We start from the raw sequence: 24,871 nt of genomic DNA, 5'->3' as shown, positions 1-24,871 counted from the left end.
ACCACCCCAATAGGGTGGCTTTAGCTTCTTTTGGAGCTCTCCAACAGGGAAAACTTGCCATGGGAGCACGGAGATCTGCTCTTCACGTCCGATGGTGCCGCAACATCAGTCGGAAGTTTTCTAACCAGTAAGTCTTGAATGGGATCGCAAAGGCTCCTATTCGCTATTCGGTGTAAAGCTTTCAGACAATCTTCATTGATAATGTGTTTCAGTGGGGGAAAAAGTGCATTTATTATTGAACTTACAAGGATTGGATAATTTGTTCTTGTTATACAGGTTATGATAAGTTAATACATTATCTTTAAGTAAATTTGATTAAAGTACTTAATATAATTAATAACCACAGCACATAATAATGTTAATTGAGTTGGCAGACTCAATTAACAAACTCAATCAGTAAATAAAGACTACCTATAATCTCAATGTAAAGGACAAGAAGTATTATTTCCAATACTTTAAGTTTGGAGTGCTAGTTTTTATTTTATTATATCAAACTAAAGAAGAGTAAAACATATAAAAGAAATAATGATAATAATTATCATTAATGCAACCTCCTAATTCATCAACATAAGTATGCTGTCATCTTCATCCAGACCAAAGTTGTTTCTTCGATTTTCAGGTCCTGCTGTCACCACACCATCACCTGGTAGGTATTTTCTGAAATTTCTATGGTTATTTAAAACCAAATCTATTTCAGGGGAAATAGATCCAGTAAAATATTTTGCAGAAGAGAGAGAAATAAGATTCATATAACTTTCCTTTCTTTCTGTTCACTGAAAGCAGACTTCGTGAAATAAAATTAGTTTTTAAAATAGTCATGTACTATGAAGACTGGAGTTTTACTTTTCAGCAAGTCATTGAATAATGTATGGATTTTTTTAAAAAAAGTAGCTGCCATTTGTTATTTGATTTAAATAAGGTGTAAAATAAAATAAATTATGGAATATATTATTCTGGAAAGTGAGCTGATTGACTGACTGACTGACTGACTGATCTGAGAATTTAAAAATTGTTTTTGGTTAACCAGCAGGGATTGGGTCCTGATTGATTGGGAACCAAATTAATTAGGCTATAAAGTAATTCTATAAAGGATGGCTGGGTTTTTTCCCAATATTATTTTTATCTCTATATACCTATGTTAGCAAAGAAGTTCTGGCAAGTTTCTGAAACATATAATAACTATACAATTTCTGTATTTGTCAGAATTTTCTACAACCTCCGCAGATCTGACTACACAGAAAATAAGAGGTATTTATTATATGCCAGCGGATTTGCATAATAATAATAACAACAATAAATTTTGGAATAAATATTGTAAACCAACAGCACTTCAGATGATTGCTTACATGCTAGTTCAAAATGGTTCCTTTGTTGTACCACTTCTGAAATAGCAGTTCATGTGAAGATGTGGACTAGATCTGTGGAGATCCGGATTCAGGTCCACCTGAGAACTCATGGGGTAACTTTAAGCCGCAATCATTCCCTCAGCTTAACCTAATTAACAAGATTCACATGAAGATAAAATAAAGGGGGGGAACTCTTCATTCAAGTTCTTGTGAAGTCTTGCAGATGGTCTATAAATCTAACAAGATTTTTTTTACTCTATCTGACCAATTAATATGTAAGTAAATCCATTGTTTGAACTCTCAAGTTCATGATGTATTTGAAATGTTTGTTAAAATATGAATGTCATGTCAGGCATAAAAAAATACCAGTATATGTCCTATTTTCTAAACATGCAGCCATTTTAGAGTATGGGAAATGAAGGTTGTTGGAAGTCTGCAAAACAGGTAATCCTTAATGCTTCAGCACATACAGAACCATATTTCAATAAAATATGGAGAGGATTTTGTATTAAATAGCATATTCTTTGAAAGTACCCTATATTTCACTAAATCAAGCACGTGCAATTAATTGGTACTCTCCCAGCTAATTTTTATATTTCATGGTTTTCATTATTATTACTGAAGTGTCTGCAATTCTGACTGAAGTTATTTTATGCTGGTTTCTGCTTAGAATAAAGATTGACTTTGTTGAGATCTATGCAAAATTCTGTGAATGAATGCATAGTATTTTTCCTAAAATTAAAGCTCACTAAAATCAGTTGGGAAAGTAACGCATGATTTAACTAGGATCTTACAGAAATAAATGGGAAATAAATTTACTTAATCTAGGTCCAAGTATATGAATATGTACTATCTATATACTATACGTTCTAAAAAACATAATCATCCTATTGTCTTGAGTCATGTATTAAAACAATAACGTGTTTAGCTTCATATTAAATTAAATTAAAATTATTACCCTGATTTCACAGTATTCCAAGGATAAGTTATGAGTTGATATGAGTTCTAATACTTTACACAAAGGAGAATCCTGTGGTCATGCTGGTTGGAACTGCGAAGGATAGAATTGAACTTATAGAGAGAACATTTTTTTCATCCCTTACTACGGAATTATTTTCTTCTGTTAGACCAAGACTAAATCAAACAATAATCTGACTTGAATAAAATTGACTAACGTTAATGTATTCTTTGAACAAAATAGAACAACAAACATGATTCATCTCTGTTTAGTGATAAAGAATTCTAGAAATTAGATATCTAAGGTATACTTCCAGCTGATCACAAGTTTTCTTTTCACCCAAGTGGTGCAAAACAGAACAGCAGAGGTGATTCCTCTCTATTTACTAGTTAAAAATTCTAGAAATTAGAAAGCTGAGATGAAAGTCCCATCTGCATTTGTTTTCCTTTGCAGAAAAATCTCTGAGACTGGTGAATGGAGAAGACAAATGTCGTGGTCGCATTGAGGTCTTTTACAATGGAAGCTGGGGAACAATTTGCGATGATGGCTGGGACATGAATGACGCACAAGTTGTGTGTAAGCAGCTTGCCTGTGGAGAGGCCATCCAAGCTCTATCTAATGCTGCATTTGGGGAAGGAACTGGCAGCATCTTCCTGGATCAGATCCAGTGCCAAGGGAACGAATCGTCTCTTGAAGAATGCTCCCATAAACCTTGGGGTGTTCATGACTGTCGCCACAAGGAAGATGCAGGGGTCATTTGCTCAGGTAACCTGAACTGCTCAATTTTCAAGTGATGTGATGCTTTTATGTGGTTTACATTATGAAACATAGTCAAAGAATAATTTAAAACTCAGGTGTCAATGCAAAGTGACTATTGCCAGGTCGAATGCTATCAACAGAAAGCCAAAGCATGTCACCATCTTACTAGGAGGTCTTAAATGGGATTGAAAAATATCCTAATTGCTATTATGTGTAAAGCTTTCAGTCCTCATTGATAATATGTTGCAGTAGAGAAGGCGTATTTATTATTGAAAACACAAAGATTTAGTTACTGATTTGTTAAACTATGCAAGTTTCAATAGGTTATTACATTATCTTTAAGGAAATTTGTTCAAGGAGCTTAACATACTTACCACATGACTTAATGATGGAGTTGGAAGATTCAATTGCAATCAATAAGTGAGGACTACAGTACATGTAGTCTCAATAATAAAAGGCAACAGGCATTAATTCCAATATTTTAAGCTAGGTTTACAATACACTTTTTTATTTTATATCAAGCTAAAGAAAAGTAAAAATATAAAAGAAGTAATGATGATAATGATAATGGCAATACAGTATAACCTCCTAATTCTTCAACATCACCCTGTTGTCATCTTTACCAAGACGAAAGTTATTTCTTTGATTTTCAGGTCCTACTGTTACCACACCACCACCTGGTAAGTGTTCTCTTAAATTTCTTTGATTAGGTAAAATCAAATCTTGCATCATAATTTCAGGGAAATAGAGCCAGTAAAGTCTTCAGCAGCAAAGAGATAAATAAGATATTACCACTTTCTGTTCTTTCTTTTCACCGGAAGAACAATTTGTGAAATAAAATTAGTGCTTATGCTAGGCATGTGCTATGAAGACTGACATTTTTCTTTTCAGCAACTAATGAATGAATATAATGACTATTAAATGTTGTTTGATTCAAATAAGGTATAAAAGATAGTGAAATCATTGAATTATAGAATATATTTCTCTGGAAAGTGAGATGAATAAATAAATGATTTGATGACTATAGGGCACTTAAAATTGTTTTGGGTTAACCAGTAGGGATTGGGTCCTGACTGATTGGAAGCCGAATTAATTAGGCTATAAAGTGATTTTATAAAGGATGGCTGGGTTTTTCCCAATATTATTTTTATCTCTATACATCTATGTTAGCAAAGAAGTTTTGGCAAGTTTCTGAAACATATAACTATACAATTTCTGTATTTGTCAGAACTTTCTACAACCTCCGCAGATCTGACTACACAGAAAACAAGAGGTATTTATTATATGCTGAAGTGGACTTGCATTCTTATAATGATAATAAATATTGTAAGAATAAGCCAACAGTACTTCCAGATGATTATAATGATTTCTTACATGCTGGTTCCAAATGAGTCCACATCTGAAATAATAGTTCATGTAAAGATGTGGACTAGATTTGTGGAGATCCAAATTCAGGTCTACCATGAGAACTCATGGGATAACTTTAAGCCGCAATCATTCCCTCAGCTTAACCTAATTAACAAGATTCACATGAAGATAAAATAAAGGTGGGGGGGGGAGCTCTTCATTCAAATTCTTGTAAAGTCTTGCAGATGGTCTATAAATCTAACAAGATTTTTTTTACTCTATCTGCCATGGACCAATATGTAACTCAATCCATTGTTTGAACTCTCAAACTCATGATGTGCTTGATAATGTTTGTTAAAATATGATATGATAGCAAGATAACGGACTGACTGATTGACTGACTGACTGAATAAATTGGTGACCATGATACTTAAAAATTGTTTTTGGTTAACCAATAGGGGTTGGGTCCTGAACAATTGGGAGCCAAATTAATTAGGCTATAAAATGGTTTGGTCAAAGAGAATGAACAAGGATTGAATTTGTAAACAGATCTACGTAGGAAAAGAAAATTGACTGAGAGGACATTTAAAACCAAGAGCATGGCTGCTTTTTTCCCAGCATTATTTTTTATCTCTAAACACCTATGATAGCAAAGACCAAACTTATAACTATAAAATTTATTGTTTTTGTCAGAGTTTTCTACCACCTCCACAGATCTGACTACACATCAAGTAAGAGGTATGTATCATATGCTGAAATGGATTTGCATTCTTATAATAGTAATAAACTATGTATGAATAAGCCTACAGCACTTCCAGCTGATCACAAGGGGTACAAAACAGAACAGTTCAGATGATTCCTCTCTATTTAGTATAAAACTTCTAGAAATTAGATATCGAACACAAAAGTCCAATCTACATTTGTTTTCTTTTCAAGAAAACTCTCTGAGACTGGTGAATGGAGAAGACAAATGTCGTGGTCGCATTGAAGTCTTTTACAATGGAAGTTGGGGAACAATTTGCGATGATGGCTGGGACATGAATGACGCACAAGTTGTGTGTAAGCAACTTGCCTGTGGAGAGGCTGTCCAAGCCCTACCTAATGCTGCGTTTGGGGAAGGAACTGGCAGCATCTTCCTGGATCAAATCCAGTGCCAAGGGAATGAATCCTCTCTTGAAGACTGCTCCCATAAACCTTGGGGTGTTCATGACTGTCGCCACAAGGAAGATGCTGGGGTCATTTGTTCAGGTAATCTGAACTGCTCAGTTTTCAAGTGTTGTGATGTTTTACTTGGTTTATATCATTCAAACACAGTAAACGGATAATTTAAAACTCAGGTGTCAATGCAATGTGACTATTGCCAGGTACTATATTCTCCTCAGAAAGCCAAGGTTCAGTATGTCACCATCTAACTAGTCTTAACTTTTGTCATTTGCTCAAGTAATCTAAACTGCTCAATTTTCAATTGTTTTGCTTGGTTTATATTACCCAAACACAGTAAAAGAATAATATGCAATGTGACTCTTCCCAGGAAAAACGATATATTAGAAAGCCAAAGTATGTTATCATTCAACTAGGTGGTCTTAAATGGGATCACAAAGGATCCTACTTTCTATTATGTCTAAAACTTCCAGACAATCTTCATTCAGTATTTTTTTAAAATGCATTTATTATTGAACATACAAAGATTTAAGAATTGGTTTTGTTATGCAGGTTTCTGTAAGTTATTACATTATGTTTATGTAAATTTGTTTGAGGTGCTTAACATGTATAGGAATTAATTATTGAGTTGGGAGATTCAATTGCAGTCACTAAGTGAGGACAACGTGTAGTCTTAATAATAAAAGGCAACAAGCATCAGTTCCAATACTTTAAGCCATATCCTATATTATTTTTCTTTATTATATTAAACTAAAGAAGAATTAAAATGTGAAAGAAAGAACGATGATAATAATGGCATGTTGTGTAATGTCCTAATTCATCAACATCATCATGTTGTCATCTTCACCCAGACCAAAGTTATTTCTTCAATTTTCAGGTCCTGCTGTCACCACACTACCACCTGGTAGGTATTTTCTGAAATTTCTGTGGTTACTTAAAACCAAAATTTGCATCATGATTTCAGGGGAAATAGCCGGTAAACTCTTTAGCAGCAAAGAAAGAAATAAGATTCATTTAACTTACTTCTCTTTCTTTCACTGTTTGTGAAATAAAAGTAGTCTTTATGCTAGGCATGTACTGTAAAGCCTAGAGTTTTGTTTTTCAACAGATCATTGAAAAATGTATGGATCTATGAAAGAATGACTATCATTTGTTGTTCAATTTAAATAATTTGTAAAATAAAGTGAAATCATTGAATTATGGAATATTTTGCTCTCAATTGAAAGATGACAGAATGAACGAATGAAAGAATGAATGAATGATTTTGTGACTATTTAAAAAAAATGGCTAACCAGTAGAGATTGTGTCCTGAAAGATTGAGAGCCAAATCAATTAGGCTATAAAGTGGTTTAGTGAAAGAGAATGAACAAGAATTGAATTTGTAAACAAATATGTATGTGGGAAGAGCAAGTAGACTGAGAGGAAGTCTAAACCCAAGAGTGACTGGTTATTTTCAGCATTATTTTTATCTCTATACACCTATGATTAGCAAATAAATTCTGGCAAAGTTTTTGAAACATATAACATTTATTGTTTTTGTCAGACGTCTCTACAACATCCGCAGATCTGACTACACAGGAAATAAGAGGTATTTATTATATGCTAAAATGGATTTGCATTCTTATATTAGTAATAAATATTGTAACGATAAATCTACAATACTTCCAGCTGATCACAAGTTTTCTTTTCACCCAAGTGGTGCAAAACAGAACAGCAGAGGTGATTCCTCTCTATTTACTAGTTAAAAATTCTAGAAATTAGAAAGCTGAGATGAAAGTCCCATCTGCATTTGTTTTCCTTTGCAGAAAAATCTCTGAGACTGGTGAATGGAGAAGACAAATGTCGTGGTCGCATTGAGGTCTTTTACAATGGAAGCTGGGGAACAATTTGCGATGATGGCTGGGACATGAATGACGCACAAGTTGTGTGTAAGCAGCTTGCCTGTGGAGAGGCCGTCCAAGCTCTATCTAATGCTGCATTTGGGGAAGGAACTGGCAGCATCTTCCTGGATCAGATCCAGTGCCAAGGGAACGAATCCTCTCTTGAAGAATGCTCCCATAAACCTTGGGGTGTTCATGACTGTCGCCACAAGGAAGATGCAGGGGTCATTTGCTCAGGTAACCTGAACTGCTCAATTTTCAAGTGATGTGATATTTTACTTGGTTTACATTATGAAACATAGTCAAAGAATAATTTAAAACTCAGGTGTCAATGCAAAGTGACTATTGCCAGGTCGAAAGCTATCAACAGACAGCCAAAGCATGTCACCATCTTACTAGGAGGTCTTAAATGGGATTGAAAAATATCCTAATTGCTATTATGTGTAAAGCTTTCAGTCTTCATTGATAATATGTTGCAGTAGAGAAGGCGTATTTATTATTGAAAACACAAAGATTTAGTTATTGATTTGTTACACTATGCAAATTTCAATAGGTTATTACATTATCTTTAAGGACATTTGTTCAAGGGGCTTAACATGCTTACCACATGACTTAATGATGGAGTTGGAAGATTCAATTGCAATCAATAAGTGAGGACTACAGTACATGTAGTCTCAATAATAAAAGGCAACAGGCATTAATTCCAATATTTTAAGCTAGGTTTACAATACACTTTTTACTTTATATCAAGCTAAAGAAAAGTAAAAATATAAAAGAAGTAATGATGATAATGATAATGGCAATACAGTATAACCTCCTAATTCTTCAACATCACCCTGTTGTCATCTTTACCAAGACGAAAGTTATTTCTTTGATTTTCAGGTCCTATTGTTACCACACCACCACCTGGTAAGTGTTCTCTTAAATTTCTTTGATTAGGTAAAATCAAATCTTGCATCATAATTTCAGGGGAAATAGAGCCAGTAAAGTCTTCAGCAGCAAAGAGATAAATAAGATATTACCACTTTCTGTTCTTTCTTTTCACTGGAAGAACAATTTGTGAAATAAAATTAGTGTTTATGTTAGGCATGTGCTATGAAGACTGACATTTTTCTTTTCAGCAACTAATGTATGAATGTAACAGAGAATGACTATTAAATGTTGTTTGATTCAAATAAGGTGTAAAAGATAGTGAAATCATTGAATTATAGAATATATTTCTCTGGAAAGTGAGATGAATAAATAAATGATTTGATGATTATAGGGCACTTAAAAATTGTTTTGGGTTAACCAGTAGGGATTGGGTCCTGACTGATTGGAAGCCGAATTAATTAGGCTATAAAGTGATTCTATAAAGGATGGCTGGGTTTTTCCCAATTATTTTTATCTTTATACATCTATGTTAGCAAAGAGGTTTTGGCAAGTTTCTGAAACATATAACTATACAATTTCTGTATTTGTCAGAACTTTCTACAACCTCCGCAGATCTGACCACACAGAAAACAAGAGGTATTTATTATATGCTGAAGTGGACTTGCATTCTTATAATGATAATAAATATTGTAAGAATAAGCCAACAGTACTTCCAGATGATTATAATGATTTCTTACATGCTGGTTCCAAATGAGTCCACATCTGAAATAATAGTTCATGTAAAGATGTGGACTAGATTTGTGGAGATCCAAATTCAGGTCTACCATGAGAAGTCATGGGATAACTTTAAGCCGCAATCATTCCCTCAGCTTAACCTAATTAACAAGATTCACATGAAGATAAAATAAAGGTGGGGGGAGAGCTCTTCATTCAAATTCTTGTGAAGTCTTGCAGATGGTCTATAAATCTAACAAGATTTTTTTTACTCTATCTGCCATGGACCAATATGTAACTCAATCCATTGTTTGAACTCTCAAACTCATGATGTGCTTGATAATGTTTGTTAAAATATGATGTGATAGCAAGATAACGGACTGACTGATTGACTGACTGACTGAATAAATTGGTGACCATGATACTTAAAAATTGTTTTTGGTTAACCAATAGGGGTTGGGTCCTGAAAAATTGGGAGCCAAATTAATTAGGCTATAAAATGGTTTGGTCAAAGAGAATGAACAAGGATTGAATTTGTAAACAAATCTACGTAGGAAAAGAAAATTGACTGAGAGGACATTTAAAACCAAAAGCATGGCTGCTTTTTTCCCAGCATTATTTTTATCTCTAAACAGCTATGATAGCAAATAAATTCTGGCCAGGTTTCTGAAACTTATAACTATAAAATTTATTGTTTTTGTCAGAGTTTTCTACAACCTCCACAGATCTGACTACACATCAAGTAAGAGGTATGTATCATATGCTAAAATGGATTTGCATTCTTATAATAGTAATAAACTATGTATGAATAAGCCTACAGCACTTCCAGCTGATCACAAGGGGTACAAAACAGAACAGTACAGATGATTCCTCTCTATTTGTTCTGTATTAGCATACTTGTAATACCCTTGTCTGATTGGTTCAGAAATACTGCACAGTGATTGGTTCACTAAACGACTGTGATTGGCTCACTATGAATCAACCGCGATTGGCCGGGCCGATCGCGGGAGATTCAAAGAGCCGTCATTGGTTATGAGCTGCGGGCAATCCCTATATGAAGGGCTGCCGCGACTCTGGTCTTTTTCCCGCGATCTAACACTATTTAGTATAAAAATTCTATAAATTAGAAAGCTGAGATGAAAGTCCCATCTGCATTTGTTTTCCTTTGCAGAAAAATCTCTGAGACTGGTGAATGGAGAAGACAAATGTCGTGGTCGCATTGAGGTCTTTTACAAAGGAAGCTGGGGAACAATTTGCGATGATGGCTGGGACATGGATGACGCACAAGTTGTGTGTAAGCAACTTGCCTGTGGAGAGGCCGTCCAAGCCCTACCTAATGCTGCGTTTGGGGAAGGAACTGGCAGCATCTTCCTGGATCAGGTCAAGTGCCAAGGGAACGAATCCTCTCTTGAAGAATGCTCCCATAAACCTTGGGGCGTTCATGACTGTCGCCACAAGGAAGATGCAGGGGTCATTTGCTCAGGTAACCTGAACTGCTCAATTTTCAAGTGATGTGATGCTTTTATGTGGTTTACATTATGAAACATAGTCAAAGAATAATTTAAAACTCAGGTGTCAATGCAAAGTGACTATTGCCAGGTCGAATGCTATCAACAGACAGCCAAAGCATGTCACCATCTTACTAGGAGGTCTTAAATGGGATTGAAAAATATCCTAATTGCTATTATGTGTAAAGCTTTCAGTCCTCATTGATAATATGTTGCAGTAGAGAAGGCGTATTTATTATTGAAAACACAAAGATTTAGTTACTGATTTGTTAAACTATGCAAGATTCAATAGGTTATTACATTATCTTTAAGGAAATTTGTTCAAGGAGCTTAACATACTTACCACATGACTTAATGATGGAGTTGGAAGATTCAATTGCAATCAGTAAGTGAGGACTACAGTACATGTAGTCTCAATAATAAAAGGCAACAGGCATTAATTCCAATATTTTAAGCTAGGTTTACAATACACTTTTTACTTTATATCAAGCTAAAGAAAAGTAAAAATATAAAAGAAGTAATGATGATAATGATAATGGCAATACAGTATAACCTCCTAATTCTTCAACATCACCCTGTTGTCATCTTTACCAAGACCAAAGTTATTTCTTTGATTTTCAGGTCCTACTGTTACCACACCACCACCTGGTAAGTGTTCTCTTAAATTTTTTGATTAGGCAAAATCAAATCTTGCATCATAATTTCAGAGGAAATAGAGCCAGTAGAGTCTTCAGCAGCAAACAGATAAATAAGATATTACCACTTTCTGTTCTTTCTTTTCACTGGAAGAACAATTTGTGAAATAAAATTAGTGTTTATGCTAGGCATGTGCTATGAAGACTGAAGTTTTTCTTTTCAGCAACTAATGTATGAATGTAACGGAGAATGACTATTAAATGTTGTTTGATTCAAATAAGGTGTAAAAGATAGTGAAATCATTGAATTATAGAATATATTTCTCTGGAAAGTGAGATGAATAAATAAATGATTTGATGATTATAGGGCACTTTAAAAAAAATTGGGTTAACCAGTAGGGATTGGGTCCTGACTGATTGGAAGCCGAATTAATTAGGCTATAAAGTGATTCTATAAAGGATGGCTGGGTTTTTCCCAATATTATTTTTATCTTTATACATCTATGTTAGCAAAGAAGTTTTGGCAAGTTTCTGAAACATATAACTATACAATTTCTGTATTTGTCAGAACTTTCTACAACCTCCGCAGATCTGACCACACAGAAAACAAGAGGTATTTATTATATGCTGAAGTGGACTTGCATTCTTATAATGATAATAAATATTGTAAGAATAAGCCAACAGTACTTCCAGATGATTATAATGATTTCTTACATGCTGGTTCCAAATGAGTCCACATCTGAAATAATAGTTCATGTAAAGATGTGGACTAGATTTGTGGAGATCCAAATTCAGGTCTACCATGAGAAGTCATGGGATAACTTTAAGCCGCAATCATTCCCTCAGCTTAACCTAATTAACAAGATTCACATGAAGATAAAATAAAGGTGGGGGGGGAGCTCTTCATTCAAATTCTTGTAAAGTCTTGCAGATGGTCTATAAATCTAACAAGATTTTTTTTTACTCTATCTGCCATGGACCAATATGTAACTCAATCCATTGTTTGAACTCTCAAACTCATGATGTGCTTGATAATGTTTGTTAAAATATGATATGATAACAAGATAACAGACTGACTGATTGACTGACTGACTGAATAAATTGGTGACTATGATACTTAAAAATTGTTTTTGGTTAACCAATAGGGGTTGGGTCCTGAACAATTGGGAGCCAAATTAATTAGGCTATAAAATGGTTTGGTCAAAGAGAATGAACAAGGATTGAATTTGTAAACAAATCTACGTAGGAAAAGAAAATTGACTGAGAGGACATTTAAAACCAAGAGCATGGCTGCTTTTTTCCCAGCATTATTTTTATCTCTAAACACCTATGATAGCAAATAAATTCTGGCCAGGTTTCTGAAACTTATAACTATAAAATTTATTGTTTTTGTCAGAGTTTTCTACAACCTCCACAGATCTGACTACACATCAAGTAAGAGGTATGTATCATATGCTAAAATGGATTTGCATTCTTATAATAGTAATAAACTATGTATGAATAAGCCTACAGCACTTCCAGCTGATCACAAGGGGTACAAAACAGAACAGTACAGATGATTCCTCTCTATTTGTTCTGTATTAGCATACTTGTAATACCCTTGTCTGATTGGTTCAGAAATACTGCACAGTGATTGGTTCACTAAACGACTGTGATTGGCTCACTATGAATCAACCGCGATTGGCCGGGCCGATCGCGGGAGATTCAAAGAGCCGTCATTGGTTACGAGCTGCGGGCAATCCCTATATGAAGGGCTGCCGCGACTCTGGTCTTTTTCCCGCGATCTAACACTATTTAGTATAAAAATTCTATAAATTAGAAAGCTGAGATGAAAGTCCCATCTGCATTTGTTTTCCTTTGCAGAAAAATCTCTGAGACTGGTGAATGGAGAAGACAAATGTCGTGGTCGCATTGAGGTCTTTTACAAAGGAAGCTGGGGAACAATTTGCGATGATGGCTGGGACATGGATGACGCACAAGTTGTGTGTAAGCAGCTTGCCTGTGGAGAGGCTGTCCAAGCCCTACCTAATGCTGCGTTTGGGGAAGGAACTGGCAGCATCTTCCTGGATCAGGTCAAGTGCCAAGGGAACGAATCCTCTCTTGAAGAATGCTCCCATAAACCTTGGGGCGTTCATGACTGTCGCCACAAGGAAGATGCAGGGGTCATTTGCTCAGGTAACCTGAACTGCTCAATTTTCAAGTGATGTGATGCTTTTATGTGGTTTACATTATGAAACATAGTCAAAGAATAATTTAAAACTCAGGTGTCAATGCAAAGTGACTATTGCCAGGTCGAATGCTATCAACAGACAGCCAAAGCATGTCACCATCTTATTAGGAGGTCTTAAATGGGATTGAAAAATATCCTAATTGCTATTATGTGTAAAGCTTTCAGTCCTCATTGATAATATGTTGCAGTAGAGAAGGCGTATTTATTATTGAAAACACAAAGATTTAGTTACTGATTTGTTAAACTATGCAAGATTCAATAGGTTATTACATTATCTTTAAGGAAATTTGTTCAAGGAGCTTAACATACTTACCGCATGACTTAATGATGGAGTTGGAAGATTCAATTGCAATCAGTAAGTGAGGACTACAGTACATGTAGTCTCAATAATAAAAGGCAACAGGCATTAATTCCAATATTTTAAGCTAGGTTTACAATACACTTTTTACTTTATATCAAGCTAAAGAAAAGTAAAAATATAAAAGAAGTAATGATGATAATGATAATGGCAATACAGTATAACCTCCTAATTCTTCAACATCACCCTGTTGTCATCTTTACCAAGACCAAAGTTATTTCTTTGATTTTCAGGTCCTACTGTTACCACACCACCACCTGGTAAGTGTTCTCTTAAATTTCTTTGATTAGGTAAAATCAAATCTTGCATCATAATTTCAGGGGAAATAGAGCCAGTAAAGTCTTCAGCAGCAAAGAGATATATAAGATATTACCACTTTCTGTTCTTTCTTTTCACCGGAAGAACAATTTGTGAAATAAAATTAGTGCTTATGCTAGGCATGTGCTATGAAGACTGACATTTTTCTTTTCAGCAACTAATGTATGAATATAACGGAGAATGACTATTAAATGTTGTTTGATTCAAATAAGGTGTAAAAGATAGTGAAATCATTGAATTATAGAATATATTTCTCTGGAAAGTGAGATGAATAAATAAATGATTTGATGATTATAGGGCACTTTAAAAAAAATTTGGGTTAACCAGTAGGGATTGGGTCCTGACTGATTGGAAGCCGAATTAATTAGGCTATAAAGTGATTCTATAAAGGATGGCTGGGTTTTTCCCAATTATTTTTATCTTTATACATCTATGTTAGCAAAGAAGTTTTGGCAAGTTTCTGAAACATATAACTATACAATTTCTGTATTTGTCAGAACTTTCTACAACCTCCGCAGATCTGACCACACAGAAAACAAGAGGTATTTATTATATGCTGAAGTGGACTTGCATTCTTATAATGATAATAAATATTGTAAGAATAAGCCAACAGTACTTCCAGATGATTATAATGATTTCTTACATGCTGGTTCCAAATGAGTCCACATCTGAAATAATAGTTCATGTAAAGATGTGGACTAGATTTGTGGAGATCCAAATTCAGGTCTACCATGAGAACTCATGTGATAACTTTAAGCCGCAATCATTCCCTCAGCTTAACCTAATTAACAAGATTCACATGAAGATAAAATAAAGGTGGGGGGGGGGAGCTCTTCATTCAAATTCTTGTGAAGTCTTGCAGATGGTCTATAAATCTAACAAGATTTTTTTTACTCTATCTGCCATGGACCAATATGTAACTCAATCCATTGTTTGAACTCTCAAACTCATGATGTGCTTGATAATGTTTGTTAAAATATGATGTGATAACAAGATAACGGACTGACTGATTGACTGACTGACTGAATAAATTGGTGACTATGATACTTAAAAATTGTTTTTGGTTAACCAATAGGGGTTGGGTCCTGAACAATTGGGAGCCAAATTAATTAGGCTATAAAATGGTTTGGTCAAAGAGAATGAACAAGGATTGAATTTGTAAACAAATCTACGTAGGAAAAGGAAATTGACTGAGAGGACATTTAAAACCAAGAGCATGGCTGCTTTTTTCCCAGCATTATTTTTATCTCTAAACAGCTATGATAGCAAATAAATTCTGGCCAGGTTTCTGAAACTTATAACTATAAAATTTATTGTTTTTGTCAGAGTTTTATACAACCTCCACAGATCTGACTACACATCAAGTAAGAGGTATGTATCATATGCTAAAATGGATTTGCATTCTTATAATAGTAATAAACTATGTATGAATAAGCCTACAGCACTTCCAGCTGATCACAAGGGGTACAAAACAGAACAGTACAGATTATTCTTCTCTATTTAGTATAAAAATTCTAGAAATTAGAAAGCTGAGAGGAAAGTCCCATCTGCATTTGTTTTCCTTTGCAGAAAAATCTCTGAGACTGGTGAATGGAGAAGACAAATGTCGTGGTCGCATTGAGGTCTTTTACAAAGGAAGCTGGGGAACAATTTGCGATGATGGCTGGGACATGAATGACGCACAAGTTGTGTGTAAGCAACTTGCCTGTGGAGAGGCTGTCCAAGCCCTACCTAATGCTGCGTTTGGGGAAGGAACTGGCAGCATCTTTCTGGATCAAATCCAGTGCCAAGGGAATGAATCGTCTCTTGAACACTGCTCCCATAAACCTTGGGGTGTTCATGACTGTCGCCACAAGGAAGATGCTGGAGTTATTTGCTCAGGTAACCTGAACTGCTCAGTTTTCAAGTGTTGTGATGTTTGACTTGGTTTATATTATAAAAGTGTACTCAAAGAATAATTTAACAATCAGGTGTCAATGTAACGTGACTGTTGCCAGGTAGAATATTATCATTAGAAAGCCAAAGTATGATACCGCCTAAGTAGGAGATCTTGAATGGAATCGCAAAGAATCCTAATTGCTGTTATGCATAAAATTTTCAGAGAATCTTCATTGATAATGTACATGTAGTCCTTGACCTACCATAATGGAGCCTGCCCAGTTTGGTCATAAGGCCAGATGATATTAATTGAAAGTCATTATGTGAAAGAGCCCTCATTGTTGATCACCCCATTGCATACATTAAATGAATGCAGGACTGATTGCAGGGGTCTTTAAATGTGCACGAGGAGCTTCAGGGATGCCTGCATTGGGCCTCCCAGGGCTTCTACCACCCTCTGAAATATCCCCATGATCTGCTTCTGACTCTTCGGTTCCCCAAAGCCATCTCTATCCCTCACAATCCCTTGCTTACTTCAGTAGAGCTGCAGAACTCAGGAGGTGTGGGAAGGGAAGTACTGCAGGCCATTCTTATGGGGGCCACATGGAGTGACCCGATCTGGACTCAGCAAAACAGCATTTTCCCTTGCCTTCGCATTGCCTCTTTAACTCTTAACCCTTCATTGTTTGTTCACCATGTCAGCAGAGTCCTGTTTCTCCAGCTTCGGTTTAAAATGTGCTTTTTCACCCAGGCAATATTTGGAATTGCAAAGCAAAAACTTTGCCTCATTATGCTGTGGTGAGTTAAAGAGGTGATGCAGAGGCAGGGGAAAATGCTACTTTGCCAAGTCCAGGTCAGGTTTCAAATGGCCATTCCATATGGCCCAGTAAGAATGGCCTATAGTACTTTTGTTCATCAACATCAGTATGCTGTGATCTTCACTCAGACCAAAGTTATTTCTTCTATTTTCAGGTCCTGCTGTCACCACACCCCCACCTGGTAGGTATTTGCTTAAATTTCTATGGTTACTTAAACTAAATCTTGCATCATAATTTAAGGAGAAATAGAACAAGTAAAGTGTTTACCAGCAAACAAAAATAAAATTCATCCAACTTTATTTTCTTTCTGTTCACTGAAAGGGCAGTTCATGAAATAAATTAGTCTTTAAGCTAGGCGTGTACTGTGAAAACTGGAGTTTTTGCTTTTCAACAAGTCATTGAATAATGTAAGGATTTAAGAAAAAATGACTAGCCTTTGTTGTTTGATTTAAATAAGGTGTAAAATAAAATTGAATTATGGAATATTTTGCTCTGGATAGTGAGATGACAGAGAGGGAGGGAGAGAGAGAGGAGGGGAGGGAGGAAGGGAAGGAAAGGAAGGAAGTTGTTTGTGCTTAACCAGTAGAGCTTAACCAGTAGTGGGGGATACAGTGGTTAAGCTTGTTGATCAGAAAGGTCGGCAGTTCAGCAATTTGAATCCCTAGCACCGTGTAATGGAATGAGCTCCCATTACTTGTCCCAGCTTCTCCCAACCTAGCAGTTCGAAAGCGTGTAAAAATGCAAGTAGAAAAATAGGGACCACTTTGGTGGGAAGGTAACAACGTTCCATGCGCCTTCGGCATTTAGTCATGCTGGCCACATGACCATAGAGACGTCTTCTGATAGTGCTGGCTCTTTGGCTTTGTAACAGAGATAAGCACCGACCCCTAGAGCCGGAAATGACTAGCACATATGTGTGAGGGCAACCTTTACTTTTAACTTTTAACCAGTAGTGATAGGGTCCTGAATGACTGGGAGCCAAATTAATTTGGCTGTGAAGTGGTTTGGTGAAAGAGGATGACTGTTTTCCCTCAACATTATTTTTATCTCCATATACCTATGTTAGAAAGAAGTTCTGGCAAAGTTTCTGAAATAATTATGAATTTTCCTTTTTTGTCAGAGCTTTCTACAACCTCCACAGATTTGACTACACAGAAAATTAGAGGTATTTAATATATACTGAAATAGATTTGTATTTTTATAACAATAATAACAATTGGACATATGAGATCAGTTGGGAGCTGGTGTACCAGCCTCTTTGTTGCATATCAACCTCCCTGTCTGAATTGCTAGAGGCCATCTTGAGGCTTGCAGGGGAGTTCGCCATGTTTATGGTCCAAGAGGACTTCAATCTGCCATCCATGGGCTTGGCTTCAGAGGCATCCCAGGAGTTCATGGCCACCTTGGCAGCCCTGGACTTATCCTAGTTCATCCAAGGTCCAACTCAGGATAGCAGTCACATTGGATATGATTTTCCTGTTGGAGCAGTGGCAACATGATGGTGGGGAATCGGTCATTATTGCCATGACATGGTCAGACCACACCCTGGTGGCTGTGAGATTTTCCAGTGCTGTCTTGTCCACAGAGAGACAGGACCTATTCAAGTTGCCCTTGGCAACTAATGGTCCCACTTGGGTTTTAGAAGGACTTTAGAAGGATATTCTGGGAGTTCTGCTGCACAGTCCTATGGAAGCCTTGGCCACAACTTGGAATCCGAAAGTGGCCGAGGCTCTGGACAGGATCACATTCATGTGCCCCCTTGAGGCCCATCGGTCCCAAAACTCCCCGTGATTTATGGAGGAGATTGAGGGTAAAAAGGTTCAACAGACAGCTAGAACACTACTAGAGTAAAGAACGAAGTCCACCCAATACAGGTAAGAGCCACAATTAAGGCCTACTTTCTGGTGGTAAAAGTGGTGAAATGTCACTGTTTCTCTAGTCTTATTGCATTGGCAGAGTGTTGCCCAATGGCCCTGTTCAAGGTCACCTGGTCCCGTGGGAAGGGGGGCTCAGACGATCATTTGCACAGCCATGCAGAGGAATTTGAACACCTGATGGATAAAATTGCTCAGTTTCATTCTCAGTTTGAGTCCAAGTGTGGAGCAAGTCTGTTTGAGATACCTGAGGAATGGATTAGGTAGATTATCTGAGAATGGTTTGACCCTGTTGGAACTGAGGAAGTAGAGAAAATCCTTGGGGCTGTTAAAACAAGTACCTGCTTATTAGATCCCTGCTCCTCCTGGTTGGTGAAAGTCCTCAGGATTGTGACCTGCAGGTGGGTCCAATTGGTGATTCATGCGTTGATGCAGGAGAAAGTATTCCTGGCATTGTTCAAGGAGGCCATGATGTGCCTCCTCCTCAAGAAATCATCACTGGACCCATGTTCCCTTGACATCTTTCACCCAGTGTCCCACATCCATTTTCTAGGGAAGGTGATGGAAAAAGTGGTTGCCTTGCAGCTTCAGAGAGTCCTGGATAAAACATATTATCTGGATCCCTTTCAGTCAGTCTCAGACTAGGTTGTGGGATGGAAATGGCATTGATTATGCTTGTGGAAAATCTCTAGTGAAAGCAGGATGAGCGTAGTGCATCCATTCTTGATCTCTCGGGGGATTTCAATATAATCGCCCATGGTAGCATTTTGGAGTGGCTATGGGGATGGTGCTGAGTGCCACATTATTGTGCTGATTCAACTCCTTTTCCCAAGGCACATCCCAATGAATGAATGAACGAATGAACAAACAATCAAATAAATATTGTAACATCAAACTAGCTTATCCCGAGTGCTTACATGATGCTTACCAAATGGATGCTTTATTGTATCATATATGAAATAATAGGTATTCATATAAAAAGTCAAAGTCATGTGTTTTACTACCAGAATTATTATGCTGCTTTCATAGAGGTTCAGATAGTCATAGGATAGAACTGAACTATAGAGAAAAAGCATATGGTTTCAAACCATACTATGGAATCATTTCCATTCTGATAGTCTGATACTAATGTGTTATAATGGCAAAATAGAACAGCAAGATGATTCCTCCCTATTTAGAAATAAAGAATTCTAGAAATTAGATAGTTGAGGTAAATGTCTAATTTATATATGTTTTCCTTTGCAGAAAAATCTCTGAGACTGGTGAATGGAGAAGACAAATGTCGTGGTCGCATTGAGGTCTTTCACAATGGAAGCTGGGGAACAATTTGTGATGATGGCTGGGACATGAATGCGCACAAGTTGTGTGTAAGCAGCTTGCCTGTGGAGAAGCTGTCCAAGCTCTATCTAATGCTGCATTTGGGAAGGAACTGGCAGCATCTTCCTGGATCAGGTCCAGTGCCAAGGGAACGAATCCTCTCTTGAAGAATGCTCCCATAAACCTTGGGGTGTTCATGACTGTCGCCACAAGGAAGATGCTGGAGTCATTTGCTCAGGTAATCTGAACTGCTCAATTTTCAAGTGATGTGATGCTTTTATGTGGTTTACATTATCCAGTAAGTGCAATGGCTTAAAAATGCTGGACATGGTCTCTGCTCTCATGGTTCAAGTCCTACACCATGTGGCAGAGTGAGCTCCCATCACTTGCCTCAGCTTCTGCCCACCTAACAGTTAAAAGACATGCTACGTGTTACTAGATAAATAGGTACTACTTCAGTGGGAAACATGGCAGCTTTTTGTGTAGACAGTCAAACCCAGGCCAGAGATGGACCTGCCTGGATGCAATGCCAAATTGCAAGGCAAAATTGTTTGAGAGAAGACTTCAGATGATGTCATAACTTGCCATTTTTCTTTCTTCATGCAAACCTAGTTGTCCTCTGTGGCATATCATGGATTGCGCATGAGTGCGAACTAAACATACTTGCCCTCTTTAGCAGCCAAATAACTATTATGTACTAACATTGTGGTCTCCTGGTTAATTGTATCATAAGCTAAATAAATCAATACATTATGAAACACAGTGAAAGAATAATTAAACAATCAGATATCAATATAACATGGCTTCTCCCTGATAGAAGATTGTTATCAGAAAGCAAAGTATGTCATCATTTAACTAGATAGGACTGTCAAACTCCCGGCCCGTGGGCCAGATGCATGACGCACTGGTCATGCCCACATCTATTTTAGCAAAGGAAAAAAGTTCCGATACATCACGTGACACCACCATGACGATATGAGTTTGACAATCCTGAACTATATGGTCCATATGGGATCGCAGTGGATCCTAAACACTATTATGTGTAAAGTTTTCAATCAATCTTCATTGATAATGTGTATCTGTAGAAAAAAAAAATTATTATGGTACAAGGCTTTAAAGATTGGCTCTTGTTATGTATGTTTCAGTAAGTTATAAGTTATAATATTATCTTTAAATAAATTGAATTAACATGCTTAACAAACAACCACAGAACTTACCGATGGAGTTGGCAAATTTAATTGCAGCCAGTAAAAGAGGACTAGCCATAATCTCAATACTAAAAAACAACAGGCATCAGTTCTGATACTTTCAGCCAGGTTTGCTATGCTCTTTTTTATTTTACTTTATTGTATCAAACTAAAGAAGAGTAAAAAAATATATAAAAGAAATAATAACAACAATGGTGATATACTCTATCCCCCTAAATCATCAACATAAGTTATTTCTTCTATTTTCAGGTCCTGCTGTCACCAAACTGCCACCTGGTAGGTATTTGCTTAAATTCCTATTATTACTTAAAATCAAATTTTACCCCATAATTTAAGGGGAAATAGAACCATTAAAGTCTTTACCAGAAACACAGAGAAATAAAATTCATCTAACTTTCTTTTCTTTCTTTTCAATGAAAGCAAAATTTGTGAAATAAAATGAGTTTTTATGCTATGTATGTGATGCAAAGATGGGACTTTTGCCTTTCAACAAATCATTCAAAGAAAGTGAATGTAAGAAAAAAGATTACCGTATGTTCTTGATTTAAATAAAACGAAAGCATTGAATTATGAAATGTTTTGTGAGATAACATAATAAATAAGTAAATAAGTATTTATGGAGTACTTAAAATTGTGTTTAAACACTACTGCTAGTGTGTTTAATAATTGGAATCCAAATTAATTAGGTTAACTAGTAGAAAAGCAGTATCATGAAGTGGTTTGATCAAAGAGAATGAACAAGAATTGAATTAGAAAACAAATATATGTAGGAAGAACAGATAGAGAGAAAGTGGAAAACCAAGAGAATAGCTGGGTTTTTTCAGCATTATTTTTATCACTATACAGCTATGATAGATAAGAACTTCTTCAGTCTCTGAGTCATATAACTATACAATTTCTGTTTTTGTCAGACCTTTCTACAACTCCCACAGATATGACTACAAAGGAAACAAGAGGTATTTATTATATGCCTGAAGTGGATTTGCATTCTTATAATGAAGAATGCAATGAATATTGAAACAATAAACCTATATCATTTCCAGTTGTTCACAATGGTTGCTTAAATGCTGGTTGCAAATTGTTTATTGTACCACATTGGAAATAGTATACATGTGAAGATGTCAACTAGATCTGGGGAGATCCAGGTTCAGGCCCACCATGAGAACTCATGGGGTAACTTTGAGCCAATCATTTCCTCTTTACCTAATTCACATGATTTTAAGATAAAAGGAGGGGTGTGCTTCATCTGTAGGTCAATCCAGTGTTTGAACCATCAAACTCATGGTCATCAACATTACCAAGTCATATACTTGGTGATGTTGGTGAAAAAAGAAATGTCATATCAATGAGCCACTTTATACCTCCTTTCTAATCTCACACCCATTTTATGGTATGGTGAGATGAAGGCGGTTGGAATTCTGCAAAGCACATATAAATCCAGTTATATTAACTGAATTCAGTTACGGAACTGAAATATCCAAAGAGATCGTGTGATTTTCCACCATACCATGGAACCACTTCTATCCTCACAGAAAAATAATCAGACTTGAATAAAATTGACTAACATTAATGTATTATATTAATATGTTACATTGGTGAAACAGAATAGCAGAGGTGATTCCTCCCGATTTATCTAAAAGGTCAAATCATAGCAACTGGACCAAAGTTTATTGAAACTGAAAGGTTTCATTACTCATCCAAGTCATTTCTTTAGTCAAAATGAAATTATTTAACCTTGTTAGATACTTTTGGCCTGAATGATTGAATCTTCATTTAGACCTTCTCTTAGAAATAAAAAATTCTAGAAATTAGATATCTCCGGTGAAATGTTCGTATTTTGTTACATGTTCAAGCGAAATGAAATGAAATAAAGTTCAAAGTTACCTCTCAAATACACAAAAAAAATGTGAATGATCCAAGAGAATGACCAAAGATTTGTAGATTAGGCAGCAACTGTGGCCAGCCCTAAACACGTATCTTCTTAAATCCATTAAGCCCCATTCATCTAAAGGGGAACACAGGTCACAATATCTAGTTGTACACACAAATACACATGCATGCCCACAGATACACAAAGGCATTTATCTGACAAAAAAAAAAAGCCAGGTTGGGAATACTGAAATGCCTTTTTAAAATGAACCCTCAAAAGTCAATGCAATGTGCCATTGGGAAAAAATGATGTCTGTGTCCTTTTAACGATTGCAGAAATTGCATTGGTAATGACAAACTCATTGACTATAAGGTTGATGAATGGGAAAAACAGATGCCAGGGTCGCCTTAAATTTTTTTACAATGGGAACTGGGGAATTAAGCATACTAGTTTCACTGTGAAAGCACTGTCAATGCTGTAAATAAATATTATATAAACTATTCTTTCTGATTTTAATAGAAAGACTTACAAAACATTCCTGAGAATAATTAAAATTATTCTGTAGAGAAACATTAAACTATCAGATTCTTGTGTCTGTTTTCCTTTTTTTTTCTTCATGTATCAAATTAAACTTTTTTTTTCCTTTTGGTTTCTGTAGCTCCCACAAAAAATGCATCAGAAGTGCCAAGTATTTTACATTTGAATCAGTGATGGGATTCAAAAATTTTACTACCGGTTGTGTGGGCGTGGCTTGGTGGGCGTGCCTGGAGAAGGATACTGTAAAATCTCCAGAGCTGGTATTGGCCGGTTCTCCGAAGTACTCAAAATTTCCACTATCGGTTCTCTAGAACTGGTCAGAACCTGCTGAATACACCTCTGATTTGGATCATTTTTTAAATTAACTCAATCTCTGTATTTTAGTGCAAACATACATGCACATATTTAATATGTGCATTATATGTTGCATTATAGAACCTCTGATCTGATGTTTGAAAACTAATATATGTAGGAAGAGCGAACGGATAGAGAGGAAGTGGAAAACCAAGAAAATAGCTGGTTTTTTCCCAACATTATTTTTATCTTTATACATCTATGATAGCAACGATATTCAGCAAAATTCCTGAATCATGTAACTATAAATTTCTGTTTTTTTCAGATCTTTCTACAACCTCCATGGATCTGACTACGCAGGGAATAAGAGGTATTTATTATATGGTTAAGTGGATTTGTATTCTTGTAATAATAATAAATATTGTAACAATAAACCTACAACACTTCCAGCTGATCGCAAGGGATGCTGCCAACCAAGGGTTCCAAAACAGAACTGCAGAGTTGATTCCTCACTCTTTAGAAATGAAGAATTCTAGAAATTAGATATTTGATGCATAAGTACAATCTGTATTTGTTTTCCTTTGAAGAAAAATCTCTGAGACTGGTGAATGGAGAAGACAAATGTCGTGGTCGCATTGAGGTCTTTTACAATGGACGCTGGGGAACAATTTGCGATGATGGCTGGGACATGAATGGCGCACAAGTTGTGTGTAAGCAGCTTGCCTGTGGAGAGGCTGTCCAAGCTCTACCTAATGCTGCGTTTGGGGAAGGAACTGGCAGCATCTTCCTGGATGAGCTGAAGTGCCAAGGAAATGAATACTCTCTTGAAGAATGCTCCCATAACCCTTGGGGCATTCATAACTGTCGCCACAAGGAAGATGCTGGGGTCATTTGCTCAGGTAATTTGAGCTGCTTAATTTTTAATAAAGATATTACAGTATATTTCAGTACATTCATTTAAAGTTAGACCTGGTAGACAATGGAATAA

General features: G+C 36.2%; 1 protein-coding gene across 1 annotated transcript in view; it reads left to right on the top strand.

The window, feature by feature from the left end:
• The window catches only part of DMBT1 (deleted in malignant brain tumors 1), a 100,572-nt gene that overhangs the window by 55,535 nt on the left and 20,166 nt on the right, over window positions 1–24,871 (top strand). The window contains exons 31-49 of the mRNA XM_087965681.1: window positions 620–646; window positions 1,204–1,248; window positions 2,758–3,069; window positions 3,717–3,743; window positions 4,292–4,336; window positions 5,347–5,658; window positions 6,449–6,475; window positions 7,115–7,159; window positions 7,377–7,688; window positions 8,334–8,360; window positions 8,916–8,960; window positions 10,210–10,521; window positions 11,168–11,194; window positions 11,750–11,794; window positions 13,045–13,356; window positions 14,003–14,029; window positions 14,585–14,629; window positions 15,657–15,968; window positions 16,938–16,964. Coding sequence (XP_087821807.1) covers window positions 620–646; window positions 1,204–1,248; window positions 2,758–3,069; window positions 3,717–3,743; window positions 4,292–4,336; window positions 5,347–5,658; window positions 6,449–6,475; window positions 7,115–7,159; window positions 7,377–7,688; window positions 8,334–8,360; window positions 8,916–8,960; window positions 10,210–10,521; window positions 11,168–11,194; window positions 11,750–11,794; window positions 13,045–13,356; window positions 14,003–14,029; window positions 14,585–14,629; window positions 15,657–15,968; window positions 16,938–16,964 — 2,331 coding nt within the window. The remainder of the gene's footprint in view (window positions 1–619; window positions 647–1,203; window positions 1,249–2,757; window positions 3,070–3,716; window positions 3,744–4,291; window positions 4,337–5,346; window positions 5,659–6,448; window positions 6,476–7,114; window positions 7,160–7,376; window positions 7,689–8,333; window positions 8,361–8,915; window positions 8,961–10,209; window positions 10,522–11,167; window positions 11,195–11,749; window positions 11,795–13,044; window positions 13,357–14,002; window positions 14,030–14,584; window positions 14,630–15,656; window positions 15,969–16,937; window positions 16,965–24,871) is intronic.

Source organism: Notechis scutatus, chromosome 4 (assembly GCF_049901735.1).
Source record: "Notechis scutatus isolate UNSWTSFEM ecotype Mainland chromosome 4, rNotScu1.2, whole genome shotgun sequence".
Lineage (NCBI taxonomy): Eukaryota > Metazoa > Chordata > Lepidosauria > Squamata > Elapidae > Notechis > Notechis scutatus.
The sequence above is the reverse complement of the archived record's forward strand: the minus strand, read 5'-3'. Positions and strand labels throughout refer to the sequence as shown.